The sequence below is a fragment of the Echeneis naucrates genome, chromosome 17, assembly GCF_900963305.1.
Source record: "Echeneis naucrates chromosome 17, fEcheNa1.1, whole genome shotgun sequence".
In the NCBI taxonomy this organism is placed as follows: Eukaryota; Metazoa; Chordata; class Actinopteri; order Carangiformes; family Echeneidae; genus Echeneis; species Echeneis naucrates.
Window position 1 is genome coordinate 5,867,809 of NC_042527.1, and position 26,073 is coordinate 5,893,881.

The following is a 26,073-nucleotide window of genomic DNA, read 5'->3' on the forward strand; positions in this document are numbered from 1 at the left end:
CTGCACTATGGATACCTACCATCAAACCAGATTTCTTTAACCCAGAGGATTCGCTCATGGTCTTCATCAGTGGGATGTATTTTCTTGTAGCAGTATTGGGAAAGTGATACTACAAATTGATAAATAAATATTTATATTAACAACATGTGTATATATGTATAAGACATATATTAAATGAATATTTTACAACAAGTGTTGTATACAAGAATTGTATTTTGTATTTTTCAAATATATGAATGTAACTATAGGTTTATATCTAAAGTACAAAAATTCTCTTATAAATGCAATATTAAAACAAAAGCAGCATTGTATCTGTTTGCGAGTATAAAATAGTTTCAATACGATACTTTCATCATTATAGTATATCTATTTAGGTGTCACCTTTCATCAACTAATCTTCTAATTGACATAGCAGATAAATGAGAGGTGGATTGTGTGGTCCTGGTGATTGCAGCCGAGCCTTTGTCCTGATGACATCCTCCCCCAGTGGTCATTTCAAATCACTACACTGCATGTTGAGCACTTATGTTTCAGAGATATCCATTTCAAACATGAGAGTAAAAAAGTTTGAATGTTTGGATAAAGACCCTCCATGATAGTGTCACAGAAGGTGGCTGTGTAGACAGAGCAGCCAGGCAGAGTTACACACCACACCACACATACATGATCCCTCACTGACTTCCCACGAACATAAAAAATGCAAGAATTCAGAAGATACAAGATTATAATATATTTTTATCTTCATATGCAATTAAATTATTGTGCAATGTCTACAAATACTGCATATGGATATTTGAGATTGTGCTTACTGCCATCCAGTGGCCGTATTGGGGAAATACAACACACGTTAAACAGCCTGAATCAGCGGTGCTAATATTAACACGTTATGGCCAGTGATTACAGCATTTACACATAACAACAGATACGTCATAAACGTGGTCAATATGTGGACAGACTCATTCGAGCCGACTGACTGAATTTCTTCGTTTCAGCATTTTTTTTTATCCGAACTTTATTGAAGCAGGAGGCGGACCACGTCACTCTGCAGTTCCACCATTTCATTGGCCACAAACAGGAAGATGTTTGTATGGCGTTACCGATTGGTCAGCAGCGGCGCGCCAAACGTCACGTGGTCCATCTTTTCGCGCGAAAAGTGGATCTCTGTTGTGACGGCTTGATCCACAAGGTCTGAGTCCGGACTGACGCGGTGCGGGTCTGCAATTCACATTTTTTCTGGGTTTTTCGTCGCATTCTTACAGTTTTTCAGCATGGATGTTGCCACAGCAACTGCGGAAAATGCCGGGGAGATGGTGAAGGACGAGTTGGCGGAAAAATGCCAGAAGTTGTTCCAGGCTTTCTTAGAGGAGTAAGTCCCGCAGCGGGAGGATCCATTGTGTGGAGACGAGCTGAAGCTCTGCTCTGCGTGTTGTTGGGCTCTAGCTGTTCATCCGTTGATGTGCCGATCGCCTGTCGATGTTTAATATCCGATCGTTTCTCCTGTGCAGGTTTCAGACCGGCGATGGGGAGGTGAAGTACGTTCGTGAGGCCGAGGAGCTGATCAGGCCTGAGAGGAACACCCTGCTGGTGAGCTTCACAGACCTGGAGGGCTTCAACCAGGAGCTGGCTACCACCATCCAGGAGGAGTACTACAGGTGAGCCTGATTCCGATCCCTCACACACACACACACACACACTGTCCTGGCTCTATGATGAAGCTGCTGTTCTGCTTGATAAACTGACTCGCATACATGACCTGTATTAGTGAATAAAAATCTCCAACAGCCACAGAAAGCGCACCTCTGGACTAACATGAAAGCTTCTGCCTTCAGAGTGTATCCCTTCCTGTGTCGGGCAGTGCGCAACTTTGCCCGGGATCATGGGAACGTTCCTCTCACCAAGGAGTTCTACGTTGCCCTCGAAGATCTTCCCACCAGACACAAGTAAGGCCCATGATGACAAACTTAAATCTGCTAGTGGTAGTGCTGTAAATGTAAATATGCACAGTGTTGATCTCAGTTTGCTCTGTTGGTGTTTCATTCAGTAGCCTCCAAAGATATTATTATTGGTATTAATACTACTATACTACTTAATATTAATACTACTATATCATTTATATGTGACTGTTTTTCTGTGTTTTAAATTAGAATTCGTGAGCTTTCGTCTACACGTATCGGCACCCTGGTGAGGATCAGTGGTCAGGTGGTGAGGACGCACCCAGTCCATCCTGAACTGGTAAGCTACTCGGCATATAAATGTACTATGAGGTTGGGATCAGATTAAACACTGATTGTTTACATTGATGTTGAGCTTCTATCTTGGGGCCTGATCATTAGAACTACTTCTTTGGTTGTTCCAGGTGAGCGGCACCTTCCTGTGCATGGACTGCCAGGCAGTGATCAAAGATGTCCATCAGCAGTTCAAATATTCTCCTCCAACCATCTGCAGGAACCCTGTCTGCAACAACCGCTCCCGCTTCCACCTGGACACACACAAGTCCAAGTTCATCGACTTCCAGAAGGTATCTGAATCGGCACCATGTTTGTGCTTCAATGGGAAGGAGGTGTTCGCATGAAGGCCAGAGTTCTGATGATTGGGTTTAACTCTTTACTCAGGTTCGTATCCAGGAGACGCAGGCTGAGCTGCCCCGTGGTTCAGTACCACGCTCCCTGGAGATTGTCCTGAGGGCCGAGGCAGTGGAGGCGGCTCAGGCTGGAGACCGCTGTGACTTCACTGGGACCCTGATTGTCGTGCCAGATGTCTCGCAGCTCAGCACTCCTGGTATGGGATTTAAAAACACATTTTGAATATTCAGATAACAAGCGGAAAACATTTTTCTTGACAGTTCCTTTACAGTATGGGTCTTCTCCTTTCAGGGGTGCGAGCAGAGACTAGCACCCGTGTAGCCGGAGGACCCCAGGGTTTCGAGTCTGAGGGTTTGAGAGGCCTGAAAGCTTTGGGAGTCAGAGAGCTGTCGTACAGACTGGCCTTCCTGGCCTGCAATGTGGCCCCAACTAACCCACGAGTAAGACACAGACAATGCGCATTTATTTTATATGGAAGTCAGTCTCTCATTGCCTGCCTCTTGCTTAAAAGACCGACCCCCCCCCCCAAAAAAAAAAAAACAGCAAATGAGGGCCAAATGTTTTTCTATGTTTTCCTTGTAGTTTGGTGGGAAGGAGCTGCGGGAAGAGGAGCAGACTGCAGAAAGCATCAAGAGCCAGATGACAGAGAAGGAGTGGGAGAAAGTGTTTGAGATGAGCCAGGACAAGAACCTGTACCACAACTTGTGCACCAGCCTCTTCCCCACCATCCACGGTCAGTGCTTGGACCAGCTTTGACGCTTGAGAGGCTGCTGACACGCTGGATTTTCAAATTCGTGTCTCCAATGTTTGGTGTTGTGCAGGAAATGACGAGGTGAAGCGCGGTATCCTGCTGATGCTGTTTGGCGGCGTTCCCAAGACGACCATGGAGGGAACCTCTCTGAGAGGAGACATTAATGTCTGCATTGTTGGAGACCCGAGTACCGCCAAAAGCCAGTTCCTCAAGTGTGTAACGCAAGCATACAGATTACTCTCCATTCGCACTTCCCTCAACAAAGACTGAGATCATTTTAGTGGTTTACTGTCAGTGCTTATGTTGAGTTACCATTGTTGATAACCCCAAAAATACAGAACTGAATGGATCTATTCTCCCCAGTATGGTGATGTATAAACATAAGTGTGTCTACAGGCACGTGGAGGAGTTCAGCCCCAGAGCAGTGTACACTAGTGGGAAAGCCAGCAGTGCTGCCGGTCTGACGGCTGCTGTGGTCCGAGATGAGGAATCGCATGAGTTTGTGATCGAAGCTGGAGCTCTGATGCTGGCTGACAATGTGAGTACTTCAATTTATAAATTGCAGTAAAGGACATTACAGCCTATCCTCTGGTGTTAATAACTGAATTTTATTTCAGGGTGTATGTTGCATTGATGAATTTGACAAAATGGACATCAAGGACCAGGTGGCCATCCATGAAGCCATGGAGCAGCAGACCATCAGCATCACTAAAGCTGGAGTCAAGGTAACGGAGTCAGGCATCAGGCTCAGCCAACATGTTACTACACAGCTTGAATAAATTTATAGATAAAACATAAAACAATTAAAGAATAAAAGTTACATCACCTCATTTTACTCAAGAGAAGCCTCCCTAATGACACATCCTATGAAATCAAGACATGGCAATGTGGCAACTGATACAGCTGCTGTGTTATGAACCAGGCCTTTCAGCAATCTTTGCCATAGAATAACCTGACTTTTTGTTCTCTTCCTCCTCCAGGCCACCCTCAATGCTCGCACATCCATCCTGGCTGCTGCCAACCCAGTCGGCGGGCGCTACGACCGCAGCAAGAGCCTGAAACAGAATGTCAACCTCACCGCGCCCATCATGAGCCGCTTCGACCTCTTCTTCATCTTGGTCGATGACTCTAACGAGGTATCAGGCATAGTCTGAGTATTTATCTACTTTATTTTACAAGCTTATATTTTAGTTAGTTGAGCTGTTTGCTCAATGTCTTACCCAGCCTACTATTCTATGTTTGTCTGTGGGTATAGGTGACAGACTACGCGATCGCCAGGCGTATTGTGGACTTGCACTCTCGCGTAGAGGAGTCGGTAGACAGACTGTATTCTCTGGATGAGATCCGTAGATATCTCCTCTTTGCCAGGCAGTTCAAACCTAAGGTGGGTGTGTGGTCTGCAGTTTCTTCCACACTCACATTATTAATGATGGCTTTTAATGTGCATAAACTATTAACACTGTACATATGTAGATTTCAAGCGAATCTGAGGAGTTCATCGTGGAGCAGTACAAGCGTCTGCGTCTCCGTGACGGCTCTGGCGGCTTGTCCAAGTCTGCTTGGAGGATAACAGTGCGGCAGCTAGAGAGCATGATCCGCCTGTCAGAGGCCATGGCACGCATGCACTGCTGTGATGAAGTGAGTACAACTGTACTCGCCTATTGAGAAAGTAAAGTCCAAACATAACATGATGTGATAGCCAAGTGGCTCATGTGCTGGTTTGAGAAACTGTTCCATTCCCTCTATAGACTTTATCAAATGATAAAGACATACATTTGAATTCATTCATTTAAAAAATTTTATCATATACGTTCAAAATGGAAATGAATATCCATTTTCCTATAAAAAAGAAAATGGATATTCACAGTGAAATATCCACTACAAGATAACATTGACATTTTCTCTTTATTTCCAGGTGCAGCCAAAACATGTGAAGGAAGCCTTCCGCCTGCTAAACAAATCCATCATCAGGGTGGAGACGCCCGACATCAACTTAGAGCAGGAGGATGAAATGGAGGTGGAACAGCTGGATGAAGGTACTATCACACAGTGAACATGCGCCTGGAAACAAATGTACAAGCATGACTGAGGTGGGCTAGTTGTCCATACTGAAAACAAATCATCTCATGTAAACTTTTATTTTCAGGAGACAATGTCCCTAATGGAGTAAATGGTGTAAATGGCCACATGGATGGTATTAATGGCCTTAATGAAATTAATGGACATGTGAATGGCCAAGTTGAACCTAGCAGCCAGAAACCATCCCTCCGCCTGTCGTTTACTGAGTACAAACGCATCTCCAACCTGCTTGTCCTGCATCTGCGCAGAGCAGAGGAGGGTAAGAGGCCTTCCACTCCATACAATCTGCTTCTCAATCCGTCGGCTTTATGATGATGCAGTTTTCTAAATCTCACATTTTTGCTGTTATCTGCAGCCGAAGAGGAGGATGAGCTAAAGAAGAGTGCAGTGGTGAACTGGTATCTGAAGGAGATTGAGTCCGAGATCGACTCTGAAGAGGAGCTCATCAACAAGAAGGGGCTGATAGAGAAGGTCATCCACAGGCTGGTGCAATATGTGAGTAAAACATCTGCAAAATGAACAACTGCTGTTTTTAAAGCCACGGGTAAGTGTGGTTGACAGAAGCTGCGATGTGTGTGTGTATGTTTTCCCTCAGGACCACATCCTGATTGAGCTGTCTCAAGCTGGACTGAAGGGCTCAGAAACTGAGAGCCAAGAGGAGGGTGTTCTGGTTGTCAACCCCAACTACATCCTGGAAGATTGAACAGCTTTCATTACTCGTGCTCAAATGTAATGCATGCATAAAAGTAGCCCTGTGGATGTTTTTTGACTTATTTTCGAGTTTATCATCTCTTTTGTAAAAAGTTAAGATCCTGGGCATCCTAAAAAAAAATTTCTTTATCCAATGGACTTTTGTAAATATGCTGCTCTTTGTTGTTGTTTTGTTAGCATCTGTTTGTATGACTGCGGGAACAGCCCTGACGTGTGCAATTGCTGTTTGTCGTAACTGTATTATTGGAGGCGCACCCTGTAGCTCACCGCTGTGGTTTTAAGTTATGTCTCTTTGTAAAATTCTGAAATGTTAAATAAATAAAATGTTGACAGAAACACACCTCCCTCGCTCCGCTATTGGACAGTCCTTGGTCACGTGCTGCAGTTCCCGGAAGTGCCACCTTCATGTTGTCAACTAGGTAACGGCAGACGACCGCTCTGCGCATGTCCGCTCGAGTTTATTCAACTAACATGGCGGCGTGCTACGTGAAAGCCGTGGGGACAACACTGAGAGGTAAAACACCTGCGGCCGCCTAATGTCCTGTAAAATGGTGACACAATCAAATGACAATACATGTGACAGACGCCTGTTGTGCATTTGTGTAAGCTCGGCTTCAAGGGTTACTGCGCCACCCAGGTGAAATGTAGCTTGTTAAACAGTCCTCCCATCGGACGGGCGGCTGTCATGTCACTGACAGATAAACGACGTATAAATCTCCAGGTCTTCACCTGATTCCCCACCGGTGCCTCCTCACGCGGAGCCGTAAGTGGTCGCTGCCGCCGGCTGCTCAGTGTCGCCAGCTCGGTGTCTCGTCCTCTGAACCCCGGTGGCGCTCCAGCACGGAGCCGCAGAGCAGCAGCAGCACCTCCGCCAGGAGAGCCGAGGAAGAGGAGGCTGAAGAACCAGAGTACATCCCCAAAAAGAAGGCGAAGAACCCCATGAAGCCGGTGGCCTATGCCTGGTGAGTGTCCGGTGACCAAATAATCTAATGACAAAGAAATGGCACTCTGGGAACAAAAACACTGATCAACAGTGGCAGCATCACTGATAGAAAGGCTGGCTGTTTCTCAGTTATTCATGTTTGACTGCACCACTGTCCTTCGTAAGGCACTACTGTTACCTCTGTACATCGAAATCTGCCACAGCCGAAAGCACAATTAACTCATCAGTACCTCTGCATATATAATATTCACCGAATATTATTTTCTTAATGAACGAGATATTTGCTCTGAGCATCGGGGATCTAAATTGTGCTAGCCAGAGTCTTGCATATTGCAAAGGTAGATGAAAGTTTGAAATGCAAATATGATTGCGTCAGTTGAGAGATTACTGAATTTGAAAGATCTTCAGCTTGATTATTTGGAGCTTAGATAAAACTTTGGCCTGAAGCACAGTGTGTTGTTTATCTTTTCAAATTTACCATTTTGCATTTTGGTCTGTGATGACAGTGGATATATACAAATTGACATACTGAACCCTGTGCCTGGCCAAAAGAAAACCAGTGCAAGAGTTTAGTCATGTTTCAATGGTCATTTGGAAAGTCAAGTGTATTTAAACTTTGTAAAACAAATGTAATCTAATACAACTGCACTGTAGTAAATCGTACCTTTTTTGTGAAAATATCACTGTACAGTAATTTCTATTCTTATTGATAAACGAGGAATGACGAAATATTAGACACTTAGACATTTAAACTCTGTTTAAATTCATGTCCATCTTTCCCCTACCCAGGATGATAGGCCTCCCCATAGGCATCATCAGCTTCATCCTGGCCAAGAGAGAAGTGGACAAAAACAGACTGAAGCAGCTGAAGATTCGGCAGAGGATGAGAAATTCAAACGAGGGCAGTTATGAGGGCAGTCGTTACCACCAACACACAGAGAATGTTAACGTTGACCAATGATGTTCCTGGTTGGCTGTGATGATTTTGCACTGATTCCTGCACTACTGCCCAAGATTGATTGCGGAAGAGAGCTCAATGATATGAGCTCAAATTTAAAACATCCTGAGCTCTCTGAGATCTTCAGGCATGGGTGACTGATTATTCTGTGGGTTTACATGTCATGTGACAAAACCTACCAGGATAGTTTTATTTCTTACTCAGTTAATGAGAAAGAGAGCTGTTGGAAAATGACCATGTTGTATTGACCCAATCTAATGTTTAAATATCTTCCAAGAAATAAAAAGATATTTAGGAATGGCAATTGTTTAGATACAGCTGTATATAAACTACATCAGAACTCAAACAAAATCTTTTTATTTGATATGAAAAAGGCAAACAGATTCTCTTCAACATTGATATGTATATTTACAAACCCACACCAACTTCCTTTCTATACCACACAGTCAAAATGTTTGCCATATTTTTGTTTATAGTCAAGGCTTGTATGTTTGTGTTGTTGGGCCTTTACTTAATGTGGGTGGTGCTGTATGGAGGACCAGCTAGATGGGGACAGTGTGCCAGTTTAGCTGGGATGCAATATATCCATGCTTTATGGAGTTCCAATCATGTAACAAGATGACACTGTGCTTTTGTTTTTGGACTAACCCACCTGACTGGTACTCTACATTTGGCCCAAGTCAGACTGTAACACACAAACATACAAGTAGGCACATAGAGTATGTAACAATAATATAAAAGCTCACCAAGTACAACTTTGACTTAAGTAAAGCATACAATCTTCAATATGTCATTGTGAAGGCACTATAGTGAAGTATGTAAATCATGACAGCAGGACAATACATTTGGGGACAAAAATCTGTAAGAGCAGTGGGCACATCATTCTCCCAAGTGTTGGCACGACAGATAAGTGTTTGATCCACACTACTGTTGACAAAATCAAAACAGGTAAACATTTACCGTTAACTCCACTGTGTCTGCTGGTTGCTATGTTTCATATTAGATATAGGAGTGATATTAATCTTGTCACCTAACATGGAAAGAAAGCAATGGAGACCCCCTCTTAAAAATCCCTTTAAGTAGTAGTTAAATATTCTGTATTTGACAAATTTTTCTGCGGTAAATTAATTATATTTAGTAGTAGCCTATTAATGAATCATTTATGCCATACAGCAGTCCTGCCCCTACAAAGCTTTTAAGATGGTTTTTGATGAAAAATAAATATGAAATAACTCAATATCAGACTTAAAGAAAATGTTTGGAAGATGCGCACTCCTACTCTACTTGAAGAACACCAAGAGAAAAGGCTGCTATATTGGCAAATCTGATTTAGAACATTTGAGCAAATAAATTTTGCCCATTTTCAACAATTAATGAAAAGCAGTCGTAGTATCTAGGATCTATGTGCAAAGAGAAACACTTACCACTTCAATGGAAGTCCAGCAAATGTAAAACAATATGGCAGCTGGCTTTCCATTGTCAATATTTATATTGAATTAATACAATTTGCTAACTACTACTAAAATGCTTAATGCAGCTGCAAATACAGATTTCAGAAAAAGTGCATATTTTGTGTGCAGCATTAAACTTGCAAAACAATGATAAAATCTCAAATTCAGCCCTTTCATATGTTCCCAGACGTGCACCATGATTTTATACATTTATTCTGACTGTATTGACTAATTTAGCAAAAAGGTTTAAAAAAAAAAAGCATGGAATGATTCTGCAGCTGGGTGTTTGCACCCCACTGAGCCTTTGTAGACTTATTTGGTTGAAGCGCCAATAATCTGCAGCAAGAAAAGGAAGATCTGGATGATGTCGACATAGATGGATAGTGCGGCAAACACATACTCCTCTGGACTGATGGAGTGCTTCCTGTTACCAATCAGCAGCTGTGTGTGATATGCCAGGAACTACAAACAGAGAAAAATGCCAAGAAAAAAACTCTTTTATCAGAGTAATGAGTCCAGTTTAAATTGAGGTGTGATTTACAAGATGGAAACATTTGGCTCATCAAAGTAAAACACTCACCATAGTAAAAGAAATGGCTCCCAGAGCAGCGTAAAGCATGTGAAGCCACAGAATCTGCAACAACAAGCATGTTACAATGATTGAAAATGTAAGGTTTTCAGGATTATATTGTCAGTAACAGTATTTTTGTTGTTGTTAACACAAGCTTCCACTCACATATTTGAAGGAGAGCACAATAGTTGTTATGATTCCAGTCACAAACACTACGATCCCCAGGACACAGAAAAGGCCCTGGCACTTGGTGAAGTCGACCTTTAAGAAAGAAACCATCCACAGCCATTTTAACATGCACATGGGCGCACATATGCGTAGACACACACACAGTTGTGTCTCCACAGCTGCAGAGTACATTTCATTGACTAACATTTAATTCCTTTACTTAAAAATGTTATGCTTTATATTATGAGGAGTCTCGCTAATATGAGTGAAATAGATAAGTCCCCACAGCATGTGTGTTACCTGGACCACACAAACGCACACACACCTTTGTCTGGAAGCAGAAGACCGTGACGGCAATGCAGACAACGGCGGTGATACCCAGAGCCAGAAACACTGCTTTTGTGTCATAGTAACTAAAAATAGGAAGCATTCAGTTAATACAGAGGTACACTGGAAGTTTTCATTCTGACCGTACAGGTTGATTCTTTACCTGGATATGGAGCCAGTCATGTAGGACAAAGCCAGAGTCTGTGAAAATGATGCGTAATTGAAGGTTTAAAAGCTGCAAACTATCATATCTTAACTGTCTAACTAAGAAAATCCTCATTGTAACAATTATCTGTGGTTGAAACAATGGTCAGTCTGAGCAGAAAGTTAAGATAGTTACATGAGCTATAAACTAAAACTTGGATTAAGATTCAAGCGGTTAAAAAATGGAAACTGGCAAAAACTAAGAGTGACAAACCAGTCAGCAGTCTGAGATCTGTCCATCTTTACTACTTGAACAGGTTGCTCTCAGAGCCGACTTGATTTGGTTCATCTCCTAGAAACTGTTGATGATTATGTGTCTCTACCTTTTGATCCCCAAATCCCCCCACTTACAAAGAGGAACAGAAGAATGACATTCCAGGGAAACTTCCTCCTGCAAAGAGAATGCAATTAAAATGGTAATTATCTGAACTAAATGAAATAATAATGAAAAAGAAATCTCTTGTGCTTCACAAAAAGGTTTATTTTCAGTGTGAGTATGCTGCTGAAAGTTTCACTTTCAGTTTTAACACAAATTAGCTCAAATATAATACACCTTCGAATATATATATCGTATTTATTTATTTATTTATTTATTTTACGTTTTGGGCAGTAACATAAATATCTCACCCTGGGATCTGAGTGGTTATTAAAGGTGTTTTTCCTAATCTCTAAGAGCTGATTCATAGTGACAATAACAGTGATGGGCAGATGCCATTTTCTAGATTACAGTTTCTTGGGATGATGATTAGTTTTAGTAAACATTAGTTTAGTTTAGTTTTGTGTAACTGGATTAGATCCAGTTACACATGTTTACTAAATTCACTTGAGGAAATGTTCTCTGCAGACCTTGTAAACCTTGTAAAAGTAGGGAATAACACTCACCGCGGCCCCTTACAGCAGACCAGCACAAGGTGGGTGACAATGTACACGGCACTAAAGCAACAAAATGCACAACATCAAAATTCAAAAGCTTTAATTTGGATTTTTATTAACCCATCTCACTTGAACAGTACTGATGTTACTACAGAGAAAGACTTACTATGATGCCCAGTATATGGCTTGGTTTCGCTGTACAAAATATCTGACAGGTTCGCTGTGGGAAACAGATGCACAATTACAGTGTGACACAGGCAGACACAAATGGCCACACAAAAGACAGGCTCAGAATACGTACACAAAGGTGAATACAGCCACAATGGCTGCCGTGACCATGAGCTGTGACGCCAAAACCAGATACACCTGATAATCACACAAAAACAACACATGTAGTTTAACATCTGGGCAGTTGCGTTTATTTTCCAGGCAGATAAAAAATTCTAATCAAATTTATTTATATAGCTGAAAAATCATAAAGGCATCATGGCACTCTACATATAACAAGTGTAGACCATACTCTTCACAGAGTTATTAATGAGATGCAACAAATTGCTCCATGGGTAAGCACTTGGTGACACAGAGAGACTGAGAGAGAGATACAGAGAATGTGACAGAGGGAAAAGGCAGGAAGAGAGATGGAAAGAGAAAGAGAGCAGGGGGAGAGAAGATGCAATAAAAATGCATGCGACAGAATGACAGCATGAGTGATAGAAATCAAAAGAGTGGCCATGTGGTAAAAATACTAAACTTTTTGAGCCACGTGGTTAGAGGAATCTTTAATGATTCTGAAAATACCCCAAAAAATAAATGTGTTGTGGGCTTTTCAAAGATGACAGATTAATTGCATCTTTAAGAAAAAAAAAACCCATTTACTCCAGTATAACAAGGGATAGTACACAACACTGGTGCAAAAGCTGCACGTGGTGTGATAGGAGTATTCTTTACCTTTCTGATGAAAGCATGCCGAATGCTCAGACTATCCCAACCGCTGCCACTCGCTGCAAACTCCTCACCTGTGTCACCAGTTGAACAGACAAAGGAGCACAAAGAGCTAAAGGAAACATGTAATCGCTTCTCAGAGACAAAGCAAGCGACTTCCATTTATACTGAAAATTTAAAGTGACAGTTTCACATTGTGAAGGCTGAAACCACCTTTATGTCTGTTTCTGTTTGTTTACCAGAATTCTATGGCCAGAAGAAAATTAACTTAGCTTACTATAACCCAGGAAAGAGTGCTGTACAAAACTGTACTGCAAAACGGATAAAAATTAGGTTTATACAGTGAGAATTATGTGCTGAGCTATTTCTCAACAAAAAGCAGGGATTTCCTTGAAACATCCTCATAAAACTGCAAACGAATGCTTATATATATATACTGTATATATACATACACACACACACACACACACACACACACACACACACACACACACATACACATACACACACACACACACACGACTAGTGAGCTCTGGAGTGACATAACTAAACTTTAACACTCTAACACTCAGTTCATTTTCCAAATGCAATCATTCATTTGACTTTTTTAAGTGACAAATAAATTTTTATTAATTCTTTTTACTTTAATAATTTAAGATGTCCAGACCTAAGACTTAATTGCAGTCCCACCTTCACATAAATTTGGATTCATGGTGGTCCCTGTCTTACCTGAGCTCAGGATATCTGATGGTATGGTAGGAGGGATAACAGGGGGCATGGGAGGGTGACTGGGGTAGCCTGCTCCTGGATGCCCACTGGGTTGAGGCTGTCCTGGATATGGGCCTGGAGGGTAGTTCCCTGGCTGGCCTGGGAACAAATGGGCATTTGGACCAGTGGGGTAGGGAGCAGATGGCTGACCTGGCTGGGGACCACCATAGGCAGGGAAGCCATAGGCAGGCGGTGGGTAAGACCCGCCTTGTGGCTGGTACAGCAGGCCATGACCGTCACTATACCCTGGAGGAGGGTAGTCTGGCCTGGACATGATGCCTATGAAGACAAAGCAGGAGAAGATAACTTTCACAATTTAAAAAGCAATACATTGCCACAATCAGTATTAACAAGTTATTTTAGCCTTTCATATTGGTGTGGGCCTTTAATGCTGCTCTGATCAATAGTTTTACATTAAGAAAAGAAGAAACTCCAATGTGAAAGTGAAAGAGTTGGAGTGATGAAGACATGGCTGATTATCACCTGACTCTATTGTTCGCCTCAGCACCTTTGAGCAGTGCTGCATGTCAGCACACATTCTTTTGAAAGTGAGTACCTCCCATTTTACGATACACTGTTCTAATCCTCTTTCAGCCACAGACAACAGCAGTTTTCTGTGCAAAAGCTGCCTAGCAACTGTCCAGGTTTGAGCCCTGCTGGTCATTACGCTGAAACATTTGGCAACAACAGTATTGCAAATTTCCCTCAAGGGCCAGTGAACGACACAAAGGACAGCGAATATTGGTGTCATATTTGGCCAAGAACTAGACACCAAATGGATGCTAATGTTGCTCAGGATCCCTCTGGGGTGTGTGCGCGCAGTGCACAGGAAGTTGTTTGTTTAAGTTATATTTTTATTTGATTCAACATCAAATCCATTTCTCCTCCCTGGTGACCAAAGAAGAACTAATTTAAACGAACAGTTCCTCCAGAAATGAGAAAGGAATGAGCTGTTTTGGAAATGGAATTAACACACACACACACACACACACACACACACACACACACACACACACACACACACACACACACACACACACACACACACACACACACACACACACACACACACACACACACACACACACACACACACACACACACACACACACACACGATTTAATGTCCTGCTCTTCAATAATCCAATTTAAAGCATTTTCTTTTGTTAGATTAGACACAAATTTGCCTGCATTATCATATTGTCTTGCATTTTTTTTTTCATTGTGAAATCTAAACACAAATTGTCCATTTTCTGAAATGCAAACATCCACAGAAAAATCCAAGATGTAGCACATTAACGCAAACTATTCTGTAAATCAAATACAGCTGTGTTTATTTACTCTCATGTCCACAACAAACCACAGTAACCAGCATTATCAAGACTACACAGGGGCTGCCTCTGTATATAGCTCAGTGTATAAAAATCTCTGACACTTGAAACATTCACAATCCTTTCTTCATTAATAACAGCACAGACTGGTTTAGGCCTGGGTATTTAGTGTGTTTGTGTGTGCGCATATTTTTTCCAATACTTGGCTGGGGGACAATCCCACTGGAGTTGACCTAACATCATACATCTGGGGTTGTGTCAGGTTAAAGTGAACACATGGTTCTGCTTAGTAGTGAGCTTCACAAAAAAATCATCACAGGCTCAGGAACAACCGCATGGATCTCTGAGGGAGAGGTCTAATAATAAACCACACACGCACATACACAGACAGCATGTAGCCACATGTGGCTCATGTATCCCATGATCCTCCAATGGAGGAAACTGTGGTACTTTAAGCACTTGACCAACAAATGAAACAACAGCGACAACAGACTTTGAAGACTTGAAAACTTCAGATTTACACTCTATTTAGTAGGTCATGTGTTAAATTATTCCCCATTGCATTACAACAGCCTAAGGCAGGGTATTTTCTGTTATTTGGCACTGGCTCTTTGCGCAGTAATTTAGAAAACACCAAATGTTCCTAGAGCTTCATTTTCACTGGGACTTTTACAGAATACACACAGTAAAGGAATTCAGAGCTGGCTCCACCTCATGCTGCCATTACATCACATCCCAAGCACCGAGCAACAGGACAGAATACAGTGAATGGAAAAAGTGTTTCAGAGTATCTGCAGTCAAACACACGTTTGGGTCAACTTGCACACAGTGAGCTGTGAGTTTAGGTGGTTTGTTGTGTGTTTGAACAGGAGGGCGTAACAGCTGCTTTAGGAAGATTATTATTTAGAAATCCTCACATGGAAGTTCAGCAGAGGGCTTGCTGTGGAAAATAACTGATGTTGATTTTCTCCGTTTGATTATTCGGTCATCACCAAATCTTCACATGGCTATGAGTCAGTTGAAAAATGCTCCCTGTTGAAGTCACTATCATAAAGTTTAAAGCCTCATAGCATAAAATGAACTACAGTTCCTCAAATATCATGTCTCTTTCAAGCGTCAGTGGTTGAACAAAATGATAGAATTATCTTTTGACACAGGAACAATGTAAACCGGTTTGGCAAAACATATAATTTTCACTTTCTACTGAGACAGTCCAAAGTTAAAATCTAGGGCCTCTGTTGAGTAAATACATTATCAAAAAAATGTTCTGTAACTTCTGTGACTACTGCAGTCTTCCTTTGTTTGTCCTTAGTCATCATGACTTTCCAAATTCATGTGTGTCTGATGTGTTCCCAACAGCTACAGCTCTACATACGTAAAACTCCTCTGTTGCTCTGTCCATCCCCAGAAAATGGTTGACATACAGTTTGCATGCCATCTTTATGGGCTCCATGTAAATTATTATACAGGAGGAGAGGGTCATGGGAGGGTATTGTAATTTTTCCTTGTTCAAAGTTTGTTTTTAATTCCAGTGTTTGCAATTATAGCTAATGGCAACGAATCAGTCAATAAATCTGTAAGAAGTTTCTCAAAAGATCAATTCAGTCATTTTTTTTTAAATCCCAAGTTTGCAGTTCTCCTAATTTGAGTCAACAGTTGAACTTTTGAGCTTTTGGACAATCAAATCAGACACAACGATTTAAAGACGCCTGCTTTAAGCCTGTGAAACTGGGATGGGCACAAAGGCAGATCAGTGGAAGGTGGAAATTGTTTGTTGCGGCCATTAATAGTTGCAAGGAAAAAAAAACATTACATAAGATTCATTAGATTATTCATTTTTGTCCAGTGCCTTACTGAAGGACAGCCAAGTCTTCAACACTTTTGATGCCATTGTTGCTTTTGTGTGTCTGTGAGTGGACAGCCTGTGGAGATCAGGTGTAGTAGATGGCGGGCTCTGTCTGCTGGCCCGAGCCACAGGAACACGTCCAGCGGGCTGACAGCGGGCTGACAGCGGCCGCCCGGCCCCGCCCGGCCCCGCCCGGCCCGCCCTGCACACCGGATCAAACCTCCTCGGATAAAAAGCCTTTTCAGGTCAGACACTGGCCGAGGGACATTCCTGAACAGCTCTGAACTCAGAAACACGCACAGAAAGTGAGTTTTCTGTGCGTGCCCCTCTAACTTAAACCCCCCACCACACACACACACACACACACACACAGCTGCTCTGCTCGCCTCTCTCCAGCTAGTCAAACCGCTGCGAAGACTAAACAACTGGAAAACAGGAAAAAGAGCGTCACTTACCGAGGGAAGAGAGTCCGCCTGATTCGGCTACCAAAAGAAGGAAAGAAACGAAAAAACAGAGCGCGCACACACCCTGACTGCTTCAAAACCCTCCCCGGTAAGGAGAGGCTTGTGGACGCTTGTCAGCCCTGATGCCTGTGTGTTGAGCGGCTGCAGCCACCGTCAGATGCGAACACTTCCTGGAGCCGCGAGGACCAGCAGGGAGGAGCCCCACTAATTACACGCACACACACACACGTTATACGCGCTGTTGTGTTTGTGTGTCCAACGGGACCTGCCAGGCTCAGCTGGCTCATTTTGCACACACTCCCCATTTCACCGTGTGAAAATATGTAACAACTTAAAACTCACATTTACTCAAGTGCTGTCCTTAAGTACATTTCTGCATACGTCTTCTATCTAATCACACTTTTTTTTTTTAAGTATGTTAAATATTTGTTTTTTCTGGGCCCATAGTTTTTAGATATCCTGATTGTGATTATTTGACTCACCTGACACCATACAACCACTAATACAAGTAGAATTTATTTAGAAGGAAAAATTTCCTTAAATTTTTATTATTATATTATCAAAACCATAAATCAATTAGTTTACACACAATAACAGAACACGCTCAGCATGTTTTGTTTTTTTTTTTTATTAAAATGTAAGATTTTGTTTTTATAGATTTTTTTTATCTCTAGAATAACACAACATGTTTTCAGGAAAACAATGAAGACTCTGACATTAAAATTTATCCAACTGTAAGTATCACACATGGTACCTACACATACACACAGAATTATCCACAGTCACACACACACATGCGTTGTTGATGGATAATATGGCCTATCAACGTTGTTGCACTTGATCCCAGACAGCTCACACAAACTTGAGGACTAATTTCTTGGTCAGAGTGTACTTGGGCTCTGGCATTTGTTTGTGTGTTAGGAATTCTTCTTTGCTGACCTCCCTGTTCACCCGTGTCAGGACGCTCAGTATGTCATCATTATAAGGGCTGAACAGAAAACAACAGAAACATATAAAACAGTAAGTCTCAAGAAATTCTCTGTGTTTTCATAATATATTATGCTCCTATATTAGCAGCTAACCATTGGGAGCCTCTGGCAAGGAGTGATTTCATTAAGAATCAATAGGTTTTCATCCTTTATGACAGGTTAAACTGGGGTCCAAACAAATTCATTTCAGTCAACTTAGTGTGCAGTGTCTCACCTTTCTGCTGCTCTGATCAGCTGTCTGCACAGCTCCTGGATGTAAATTGAGCCTGTGGAAGTGTGTCGAAATGACTTGTAGTCTGGCACAGTGGCCATGCCCATAAGGAAATCGGCATCCCAAGGCACCTTCTTGCAATAGATTGGACCGGCATCCTCCTCCAGGCGGTTCTCTTTGACTTTCTCCTCATCTCCTGGCCTTGCAGGAAAAGGCATAGATCCTTCCTGGAAGCTCTTCCCCTGGCACGCCTGGATGAAAAATAGTTTGGGCTTCTCTGACAAAGTGGGGGCGTTCTTGCTTGAGAAGGGTGACGTCAGTTCTTTCAGCAACACTTTGTTCTCATCAGTGCCAAAGACACATCCCTTCTCTCCATGGGAGAGCACACAAATAACCTAAGTTCAAGAGCAGAGTTAGAAAAACTTAATTAATCCACAGAGGGAAATTGTGCTTTTTGGTATACTATCTACTAATTGATAAAGAGCTGTAAAGTCTGACTGCAGCTAGAATTAAAAGCTTTCTGTACCTTTTCATCCCGCATTATGAATGGATAAACTGTCCACTGCTGTGGCTGTGTCTGATCCACTAGGATGTTATGATGTGAATGATCTGAATATCTTAAGATGACTTTTTCTGCAGGCATCGCTCCACTATAGCCTCCAGTGAGTTTAATCTGGTTCCAATTACAGAGCCAGCTCTTTCTACCAGTTGGTCCAGTCACCATAAATCTTTTTGTGTTCTGCTACCGCCCCGCCAGACAACAGCATAGAACTGTATACTTGCCACCACACACATTGGTAAAACATCTGCAGCATCTCTCTGGTTACAGGACCCGTAATACTTGGAAAATGCACTAATTCACTTTCTTGCACTCACTTCATTTTCCTAGATTGTTTGCATAATACTATCAATCAATAAGTGTAGAATGTCAACTTGCAGTTAAATTAGACTTTTACATGCACATTGTAATTAATGTTCACGTCATGATCATAAATCACTATGCTGCATTTCAGACATGACAGTAATGCACTCAGTTAAAAAAAACAAAAAAAACCAAAACTGTACTATACAATAAGGTAGAAATCTGTGTAGCTTTGTTGTAAAGGATGTTGTATCCACACTCAATTAGAAATGTGAAAGCATGTATCTTTAAATAGACTTGGGATTAAATAATTGATACATTTATAAACTAAATTACAAAACCAAAGATGGATTAATATCTTTCAGACTTCTTGTTTATAACTTTACATGCCTGCTGTATAAGGATGCAAGGGTCTGACTGTTCATGATGCTTGAATTGATGCTGTGATCTGATATAAAAAATTGAGGAAGAAAAAAAATGACTGGGACAACAGCAGAGTAGTGGTGATGTCTAACCTATCTAACTCTCTGCAATAAACCAAAAAGAACTTTTACATACTGCCTAACTATGGGTTTACAGCCCGAGTAGTAAGAAATATAGGGTAGTCAGTGGCGATGCTGCTCTTACAGCACGTATTATCACTCACCAAAGCATCATCATTGAAGAAATTCTGTTCGCCTAGCTCAGATAGTTTTTGTCGGATGCTGTCAGCAGTCAGGTCATTGTGAATCATCACGGTAAAGCCAAGGCGGGTGAACACTGATTTCAAAGCCTCTGTAGCAATTTAGGAAAGACAAATTGAAGAACATTGGTAGGTTTGATCAAATTACATGTGAGCGTCCCTGTGTATCCTCAGTCATCAGTCACATGGCAGTTAAAATGCATTGTTACATACTGGCATCCTCCTGAGTTCCTTCTCGATTTTTCAGCCCAAATCCATCGAATTTCTCATTATTGATGATCACACACCTACCACGGGGATTGTTTCTCAGTATGTAGTAGTCTGTCTACAGGGCACAAACACCACCACATAGACAAATCTTAGACATTAATGTTCTGTTAAATGAATGAATGAGAGATCTGTGCTTTTGAGAACAGCTACCTCTTCAATAACAGACTCAGCCTGTCTGTTTGGTGTAGCATCAGTGTAGACAGTCTGTCTTTCAGCTTGATAATAAAAACAGTAGAAATGTACAGCCATTAGAAACAAACTATAGCCTGAATATAAACATCTTTACTAGTGAGGTAAAGGGCCCTTGAGGTGTAGCATAGCCATCAAGGGCCCGAATACAATGGCTATGTGTTTATGAAAAGTACGCTTGTCATTTGTAAAGGATGAATTTCAGGTAAAATACAGTTGAAAAGATGCTTACAACCGGGCACGGACTCAGATCTTAAAGGCTGCATTGGCTGACAGATGTTGCTGGCCCTCTGGTAAGAGACACATTGCAGTCAATGATCTAGACTTGAAGCGTAATAGTAAAAAAAAAGAAGCCCAATCATTTCTGCACACACACCTGGTTATCCATACGAACAGGAGGATGTAATCTAGTAAGATTCTGTTGGGCTGCATCATCAAAAAGTACAGTCATCATCATTGTAAATACAAAATAAAAATGTCCATATGTGTGCATGTAAGTGAGAGTGAGTCTCTTACCGTCAATGTAGTCCTGTACAGTCTCAGACAGTTTATGATCAAATTTTCTCAGTACTCTTTGCAGCTCATCAAGCTTTGTATTAGATAGTAAATCAGCTTTTTCCATTTCAGAAAATAGGTCGAGCGCTGTCTGCAATTAGGTGAGAATACTTGGTTTTGTTTGCGTGTACAGAAGATTTGCAGCTCTACACAAAAATACTAAAAAGTAGCTTTTGGGGAAAGTAAAAATGTTAGAACATAAATAATCAAGAGAGTAAAATTTAACAATGCTAAAATGCACAAACAAAATCATCTTAAATTGGCTTTTTTGAACTTCATATTATCATATTCATATTTCTAAAAAATTAGGAGGGAAATTTGTGATAGGAAATGAAATTCTGAAGAGAGAGTATGAACGATTCTATTTGTAGGAATTTAGAAAAAACACAAGAAACTTGTGCGACAAAAAAAAAAATGGACCAGACTCAGTGATCACCTTCCTAGCAGCAAACTTTCACCCTGCTCTATGTTCCCTACAGATAATATCCAACTAGGCCAGTGAGCAGTGATAGCTATCATGTCTTTGGGGTCATCAGGTGGGAATCTCCTTTCACCGGTGTTTCGTCTAGTTAGGCCCACAACACCTCCAGAAGGCTAGACAGCGATCACAGGCGTCCCAGAGTCACCCCCTGATGCCAGCCATCACCGCTCCTCGCATCAAGACAACTATGTCAAGCAGCACTACCATCAACTACTCTGACCTCTCACCAACTGCACCAGTTAAAGCGGGGTGGGGATACGGACCCTGGTTCGGGTAGGGGGCATGAAAGTATAGAGCGTGCAGGTAAAGTAGGTAAAGTTAACTCAGCTTTAGAAAGGTACATTTTGTACAAATACTGTGTAAAAGGTACTACAACAATGATGTGGTTATTGCATTGAAGGGAATGTAGTTAAACCTTTCATTCCTAATTTTATGTATAAGGTTCTAAGCTTGAAGACAATAAGTAAGGTTAAAATAACTGAGGTACAGCTGTGATTTACAACATGCCGGCGTACTCACATTGCAGTTTTCTATTTGTCTTCTGCCCAGGTTTTGGCTCAAAAGAAACTTCATTGTATCAAAATTCTTCTCAGTGATGTCATCATATATTTTATACAGCATCACCCTGACAGACAGCATGGGGGAGGAGTGAAAAAGAGGAAACAGACAAGGAAAAAACAGACAGAATTTCTTACTACTTGTACCTGTATGTTGACAGGACAGGACGAGCATCAGTTTCCTGCACCCCCCTGCTGTCGGTCTCCAGGCGGTTGAGGAGATCTACACGATTTATAGTGTTGAGAAGCTGGCTGAGGAAAGCGCCATCTTCCATCAAGCCATTTTCTTCCAGTTTCAAGAACAGTGCTTTCGCATCCTTTATCTGCATGAGAAAAACCAAAACATTCAGACCTTTACAACCCTGTCACACAATTCAAAGTTACATCTAGGTCTACATGTGGAGTCATCAAATGTCTGACTTCAATGTCAATGATCACCAAGAGTTCAGGGTTGTACTATGATTGTCAAGGAGTGATGGACTGACATATTTCTAAGTCTAAGGTCTAGGTTAGTTTTTCCTGTAGACAGTCACATGTCTGTATACTAACCCCCTCCAGGCGTTTCCTTGGGACAACACCAATGCACAAGAAGCACAGCGCTGCAACCTCGGAGGAGCCCAGTTCATCATCTATTTGGAACAGTTTCAGTCTATCCATCATGGATCCACCGCCACAATCAGGTCTGCTGCCCTCAAAGCGTCCTGCAGGTTCAGGTCTGCCATGGGAAACAGACAGAGGAGATATTAAGCTACACACACACACACACAAGAAACATGAATAATGTTTAGTGTGTGTGTATATGATAAACTAAACTACTTGATGAGGCAACATGACAATAGATACACAAAAAATTCACAAAAAGCCCTACCAATTTATCGCTACACTAATGACGTCATGTCTGAGGTATTTCAGTATCAATCTAACAGTTCTAACACCACTAGTTGTTCCGTAAACTGGAGAGAACGTGTATTTACTGATGCTGAATAGTTGTGTTGCTATTTGTTTGACTGTTTCTGACAAAAAAAGTAGAAAGACAGTAAGTTCAGACTGACTCCGGAATCAAGTCTATCTAACTTTTGGAGGTCCCGTCTTCTGAGCTGACACACGGCGATAAAACTTACCGCTGTTGTTTCGCCGTTGAGCATCAGCTAACGTCAAAAAAACACAATAGATCTGTGTTACCTAATTCATTCAAACAAACTTGGGTCTTAAAAGTAAGACTTAAGGCCAAGTAAGTTACCAATTGCAGCTTCTCGCCAACTTGTTCACTCGGAAGTCCCGTTCCTTTCAGTTTTGGAGGAAGTCAGCGAGTTTCAAAATAAAAGCCCCCTAAACTGGTAGCATGAAGCCGATACACGAGAAAGTGTTTATTTATGGGTAGGACATAGTAAGACATAGTTCTCACCCTCCTACAAAACAGGACCCAAGAACAACCAAAATGATGGTCCAGAGCTCAAATTTTACTGATTTGAAGAAGAACTTTCAATGCAATAATATTTTATCTTAGATATTGTGCTTTTATTTTTAAAGACAGACTGTGCCTCATCGTCAGTCCAGTTTAACTAGTACCAGCACACACGGGCTTTGCCTGGACAAGTTTGAAAGAAAGCCATATGAACAAACAAGCAAAAAACACGGTTAAAAACAAAACAAAATAAAGAACACTTTATTCACATCACTATATTTCCTCAAGTGCAGTGATAAATAAAAAGCAAATCAGTAGAGAAATTGGTGACACTGTGAGCGAAGCCCTTGATGTGCCTTCAGGATAATGAGGCTTTGAGGCTGGATCCAGGAGGACGGGGAGACGCAAATGGGAGAAAGTAGTCTCTGGCAAACTGGAAGACATCGTCTGGTTTCCTCAGCAACAACAGCTGCAGGAAGTCAGATATAAGGGCACGGATCTCTGGGTGATGTCTTAGGTATGAAGCGTGGTCTGCCCTCAGCTCTTCCTGTCATAGTGAGACAAACACACTCACTCATATTCTGATATGTAAAATTAGATGGGAAGAAACACACAGTCAATCTGAAAAAAAAAGAAAAAAAAGTTGCTCTTCAACATTTAGCCAGTTTCACCTTTCTGTCCAAGAAATTGGATTGCATCTGCATGTCTTCCTCCCAAACCAAGGGAACTTTCTCAAAACCTATCATCAAAGATACAAATCCCATCACTTATTTGGTTTTTTTAGAGATTCAGGCTGTACATATGTGAATGGTTACCCTTTTCTATCTGTGATGGCAGCTGAAGAAGCCTCATGGTTATGGGCGATCCCAACTGCACTCTGCTGGCCAAGTGTCTGATAAAAAAAACAGAAAGTGCTGAAAGAACCAATTCATAAAGTATCACACAAGGTATTCTTTTTTTTGCATCGAGAAATATTAATATTGAGTATTTAAGTTATAATGGACACACTTGCTGTGAATGCAGGGTTGGTCTTTTGTAAATGAAAAATAATCACACACAAAAAACAATTCAACTCACAAACATGGAAAAAAAAAGGACTGAACTTAAATCCATTCCTTGCATCTCTCTAAATCTCAAAGCAAAGCACCTTTCAAATTTCCAAGGTGTTGAAATAGAAGAGATAGTTGTGCAACGTACCCATCATCCAGGAAGTAGCACTGCCAGGTAGTTGGGCTTTCATCCACAGAGTGAACAATCCTCTCTATCCCAAATACCTCCACAGTCTTACCTCCGACATCCATCTGCTTCAGACCCAGCTCACCCTGAACAGACAGACAGATAAGCACAAGGAGTCCACTCTTAAATCTCTGTCTGAACAAGAGCACTCACATAAATGTAAATACTTACAAAGGTGGTGTGGATGATGTGTAATCCCTGATCGAAGGAGATGAAGCGCATGTGTGCTGGTACTTTCTTCTTCAGAGCAATCAGGCGCATCAGCAGCAAGATGGAACCCTCTGTTACCAGCCCACTCAAGGTGGACTTGGGATAAGAAACACTCTCCTTTGTCACCTCCTGCATGCACATGTTCACACTAATGCATCTATTTTACATGGAAATGTAAATGTGGAAATGTGCTAATAGGATTTTAATGCAGGATTTCAGTCAGCTGGCTCACACAGTTGTTTCTCCACTCACCTCTCCTATAGTGGTAACTTTATCAATCATCATCTGCCCATTGTGCTGCACCATGTAACACCTTTTGTCCCAGCTGCGGCCTTCAAGCTATAGAAACAATTTAAAATGCAAAAATGAAAAATAAGAAAGATAATAAAAGGCAGATTGTGTTGAATGTTCTTCATTGGTGCAACAGCTACTCTCTCTCTTTCTCTCTCATTCTCTTTCTGTGTGTGTGTGTGTGTGTGTGTGTGTGTTCTGCTGGCAATGACTTACCTTTACATACTCATGGTAATCTTCCTCCAGCACCTCCAGGTTCGCATTCAGGTATGCTTAAAATATCAACGAAGATAAGAGAAAGATTATGAAGATGAGCTCCACTGAGTGATCTGTAAAGTAACAAAACACAAATATCAAAGTGTCTGGACAGTCCAAGCTCCCTGTCACCTGTCACTGTAGTCCCACAGGGGGAGCCGTCAATAGCCCCCTGACTCTGAGCATGCAACATCAGGCAGGGCTCCTGAGCTCTGTGGGCAAACTCTACAGTCACACTGAACCTCCCCAGGTCCGTGCCACCCTCTGAAACAGTCACCATAGAGTCCGGGAAAGCACACTTCTGGATCTCTGCAGGCTCTGAGAAAAGTGGGTGGACATCAGCTAGGACATAATACACAGTGGAGAAATTTTAAACGCACAAACAACCATCTGTAGCTCAGAAATGTGTTATTTGCAGATTTTGCATATACTGAGTGGCTTGTGCAACTGAAAGGATGTCAAAAGCAGACGGTGTCAGCGCAAAATCTCATTTCGGAGCAAGTTCAGTCTCCTGTTGACCAGACTGCCATAGAAAGAATTGACAGCTAACCCACCGATGCTGGACATAAATATGATCGCTTCGTCCGAGGCTCCTCTACTCTGCTCTCCGTGGCTCGGTCCTGCAGAGCCCACCAAGGGCCCGACAGGAGCCTCGTCCTCCGGCGGAGCTTCCATTCAGTTCGCCGCCTTGTATCTTCGGCAGGCAGCTTTGGTCGTTAAATAAGTTTATACCCAGCTGTAGCAGCTTTACATGATACGCTTCTCACATGACAGGTAGGTTATTGTTGACATTTTTGAAGCTAGCTGTTTTTTATTGACTTCTCTGAGCTGCGTCTTCACCCACGGAAAAAGAGGAGTCGTGTCTTGAGTTGTCATGGAAACGACGCTGCAGTACCGTAAAGACGGATCGAA

At 41.8% G+C, this 26,073-nt stretch overlaps 4 protein-coding genes across 6 annotated transcripts; 1 reads left to right on the forward strand and 3 right to left on the reverse strand.

The window, feature by feature from the left end:
* The first annotated feature begins 1,165 nt into the window (after positions 1-1,165).
* Positions 1,166-6,453, forward strand: mcm6 (minichromosome maintenance complex component 6). Of its 2 annotated transcripts, none has more exons than XM_029525262.1 (18): positions 1,166-1,366; positions 1,506-1,652; positions 1,830-1,940; positions 2,145-2,232; positions 2,357-2,518; positions 2,613-2,778; positions 2,874-3,022; positions 3,165-3,315; positions 3,404-3,545; positions 3,730-3,871; positions 3,951-4,058; positions 4,314-4,469; positions 4,589-4,717; positions 4,807-4,971; positions 5,249-5,369; positions 5,480-5,671; positions 5,768-5,907; positions 6,008-6,453. In XM_029525262.1, the coding sequence occupies exons 1-18, from the start codon at positions 1,269-1,271 to the stop codon at positions 6,113-6,115; spliced, it is 2,475 nt and encodes an 824-aa protein (XP_029381122.1). In that variant the 5' UTR covers positions 1,166-1,268; the 3' UTR covers positions 6,116-6,453. The 2 variants fall into 2 exon arrangements, with proteins under 2 accessions (XP_029381122.1, XP_029381123.1); XM_029525263.1 differs by having other exon boundaries at positions 5,501-5,671.
* Positions 6,454-8,365: 1,912 nt separating this feature from the next.
* LOC115058115 (protein lifeguard 3) lies at positions 8,366-17,134 on the reverse strand. Its single transcript, XM_029525426.1, has 12 exons — positions 16,960-17,134; positions 13,290-13,607; positions 12,567-12,634; positions 11,920-11,984; positions 11,785-11,838; positions 11,628-11,678; positions 11,097-11,136; positions 10,705-10,742; positions 10,540-10,627; positions 10,212-10,307; positions 10,056-10,109; positions 8,366-9,937 (listed from the first exon to the last, which is right to left on the reverse strand). Exons 2-12 carry the CDS (start codon positions 13,600-13,602, stop codon positions 9,788-9,790), a joined length of 1,017 nt encoding a protein of 338 aa, XP_029381286.1. The 5' UTR covers positions 13,603-13,607; positions 16,960-17,134; the 3' UTR covers positions 8,366-9,787.
* Positions 17,135-17,567: 433 nt separating this feature from the next.
* Positions 17,568-23,046, reverse strand: casp8 (caspase 8, apoptosis-related cysteine peptidase). Of its 2 annotated transcripts, XM_029524579.1 has the most exons (13): positions 23,005-23,046; positions 22,886-22,912; positions 22,314-22,479; positions 21,912-22,087; positions 21,727-21,832; positions 20,688-20,817; positions 20,548-20,597; positions 20,404-20,461; positions 20,133-20,197; positions 19,926-20,037; positions 19,677-19,804; positions 18,172-18,563; positions 17,568-17,956 (listed from the first exon to the last, which is right to left on the reverse strand). In XM_029524579.1, the coding sequence occupies exons 3-13, from the start codon at positions 22,422-22,424 to the stop codon at positions 17,821-17,823; spliced, it is 1,464 nt and encodes a 487-aa protein (XP_029380439.1). In that variant the 5' UTR covers positions 22,425-22,479; positions 22,886-22,912; positions 23,005-23,046; the 3' UTR covers positions 17,568-17,820. The 2 variants fall into 2 exon arrangements, with proteins under 2 accessions (XP_029380439.1, XP_029380440.1); XM_029524580.1 differs by lacking the exon at positions 22,886-22,912 and having other exon boundaries at positions 23,005-23,045.
* Positions 23,047-23,527: 481 nt separating this feature from the next.
* On the reverse strand, positions 23,528-25,836 carry catip (ciliogenesis associated TTC17 interacting protein). Its single transcript, XM_029524697.1, has 9 exons — positions 25,716-25,836; positions 25,294-25,479; positions 25,123-25,178; positions 24,868-24,954; positions 24,577-24,744; positions 24,367-24,491; positions 23,985-24,061; positions 23,841-23,908; positions 23,528-23,716 (listed from the first exon to the last, which is right to left on the reverse strand). Exons 1-9 carry the CDS (start codon positions 25,834-25,836, stop codon positions 23,528-23,530), a joined length of 1,077 nt encoding a protein of 358 aa, XP_029380557.1.
* Positions 25,837-26,073: the final 237 nt, after the last annotated feature.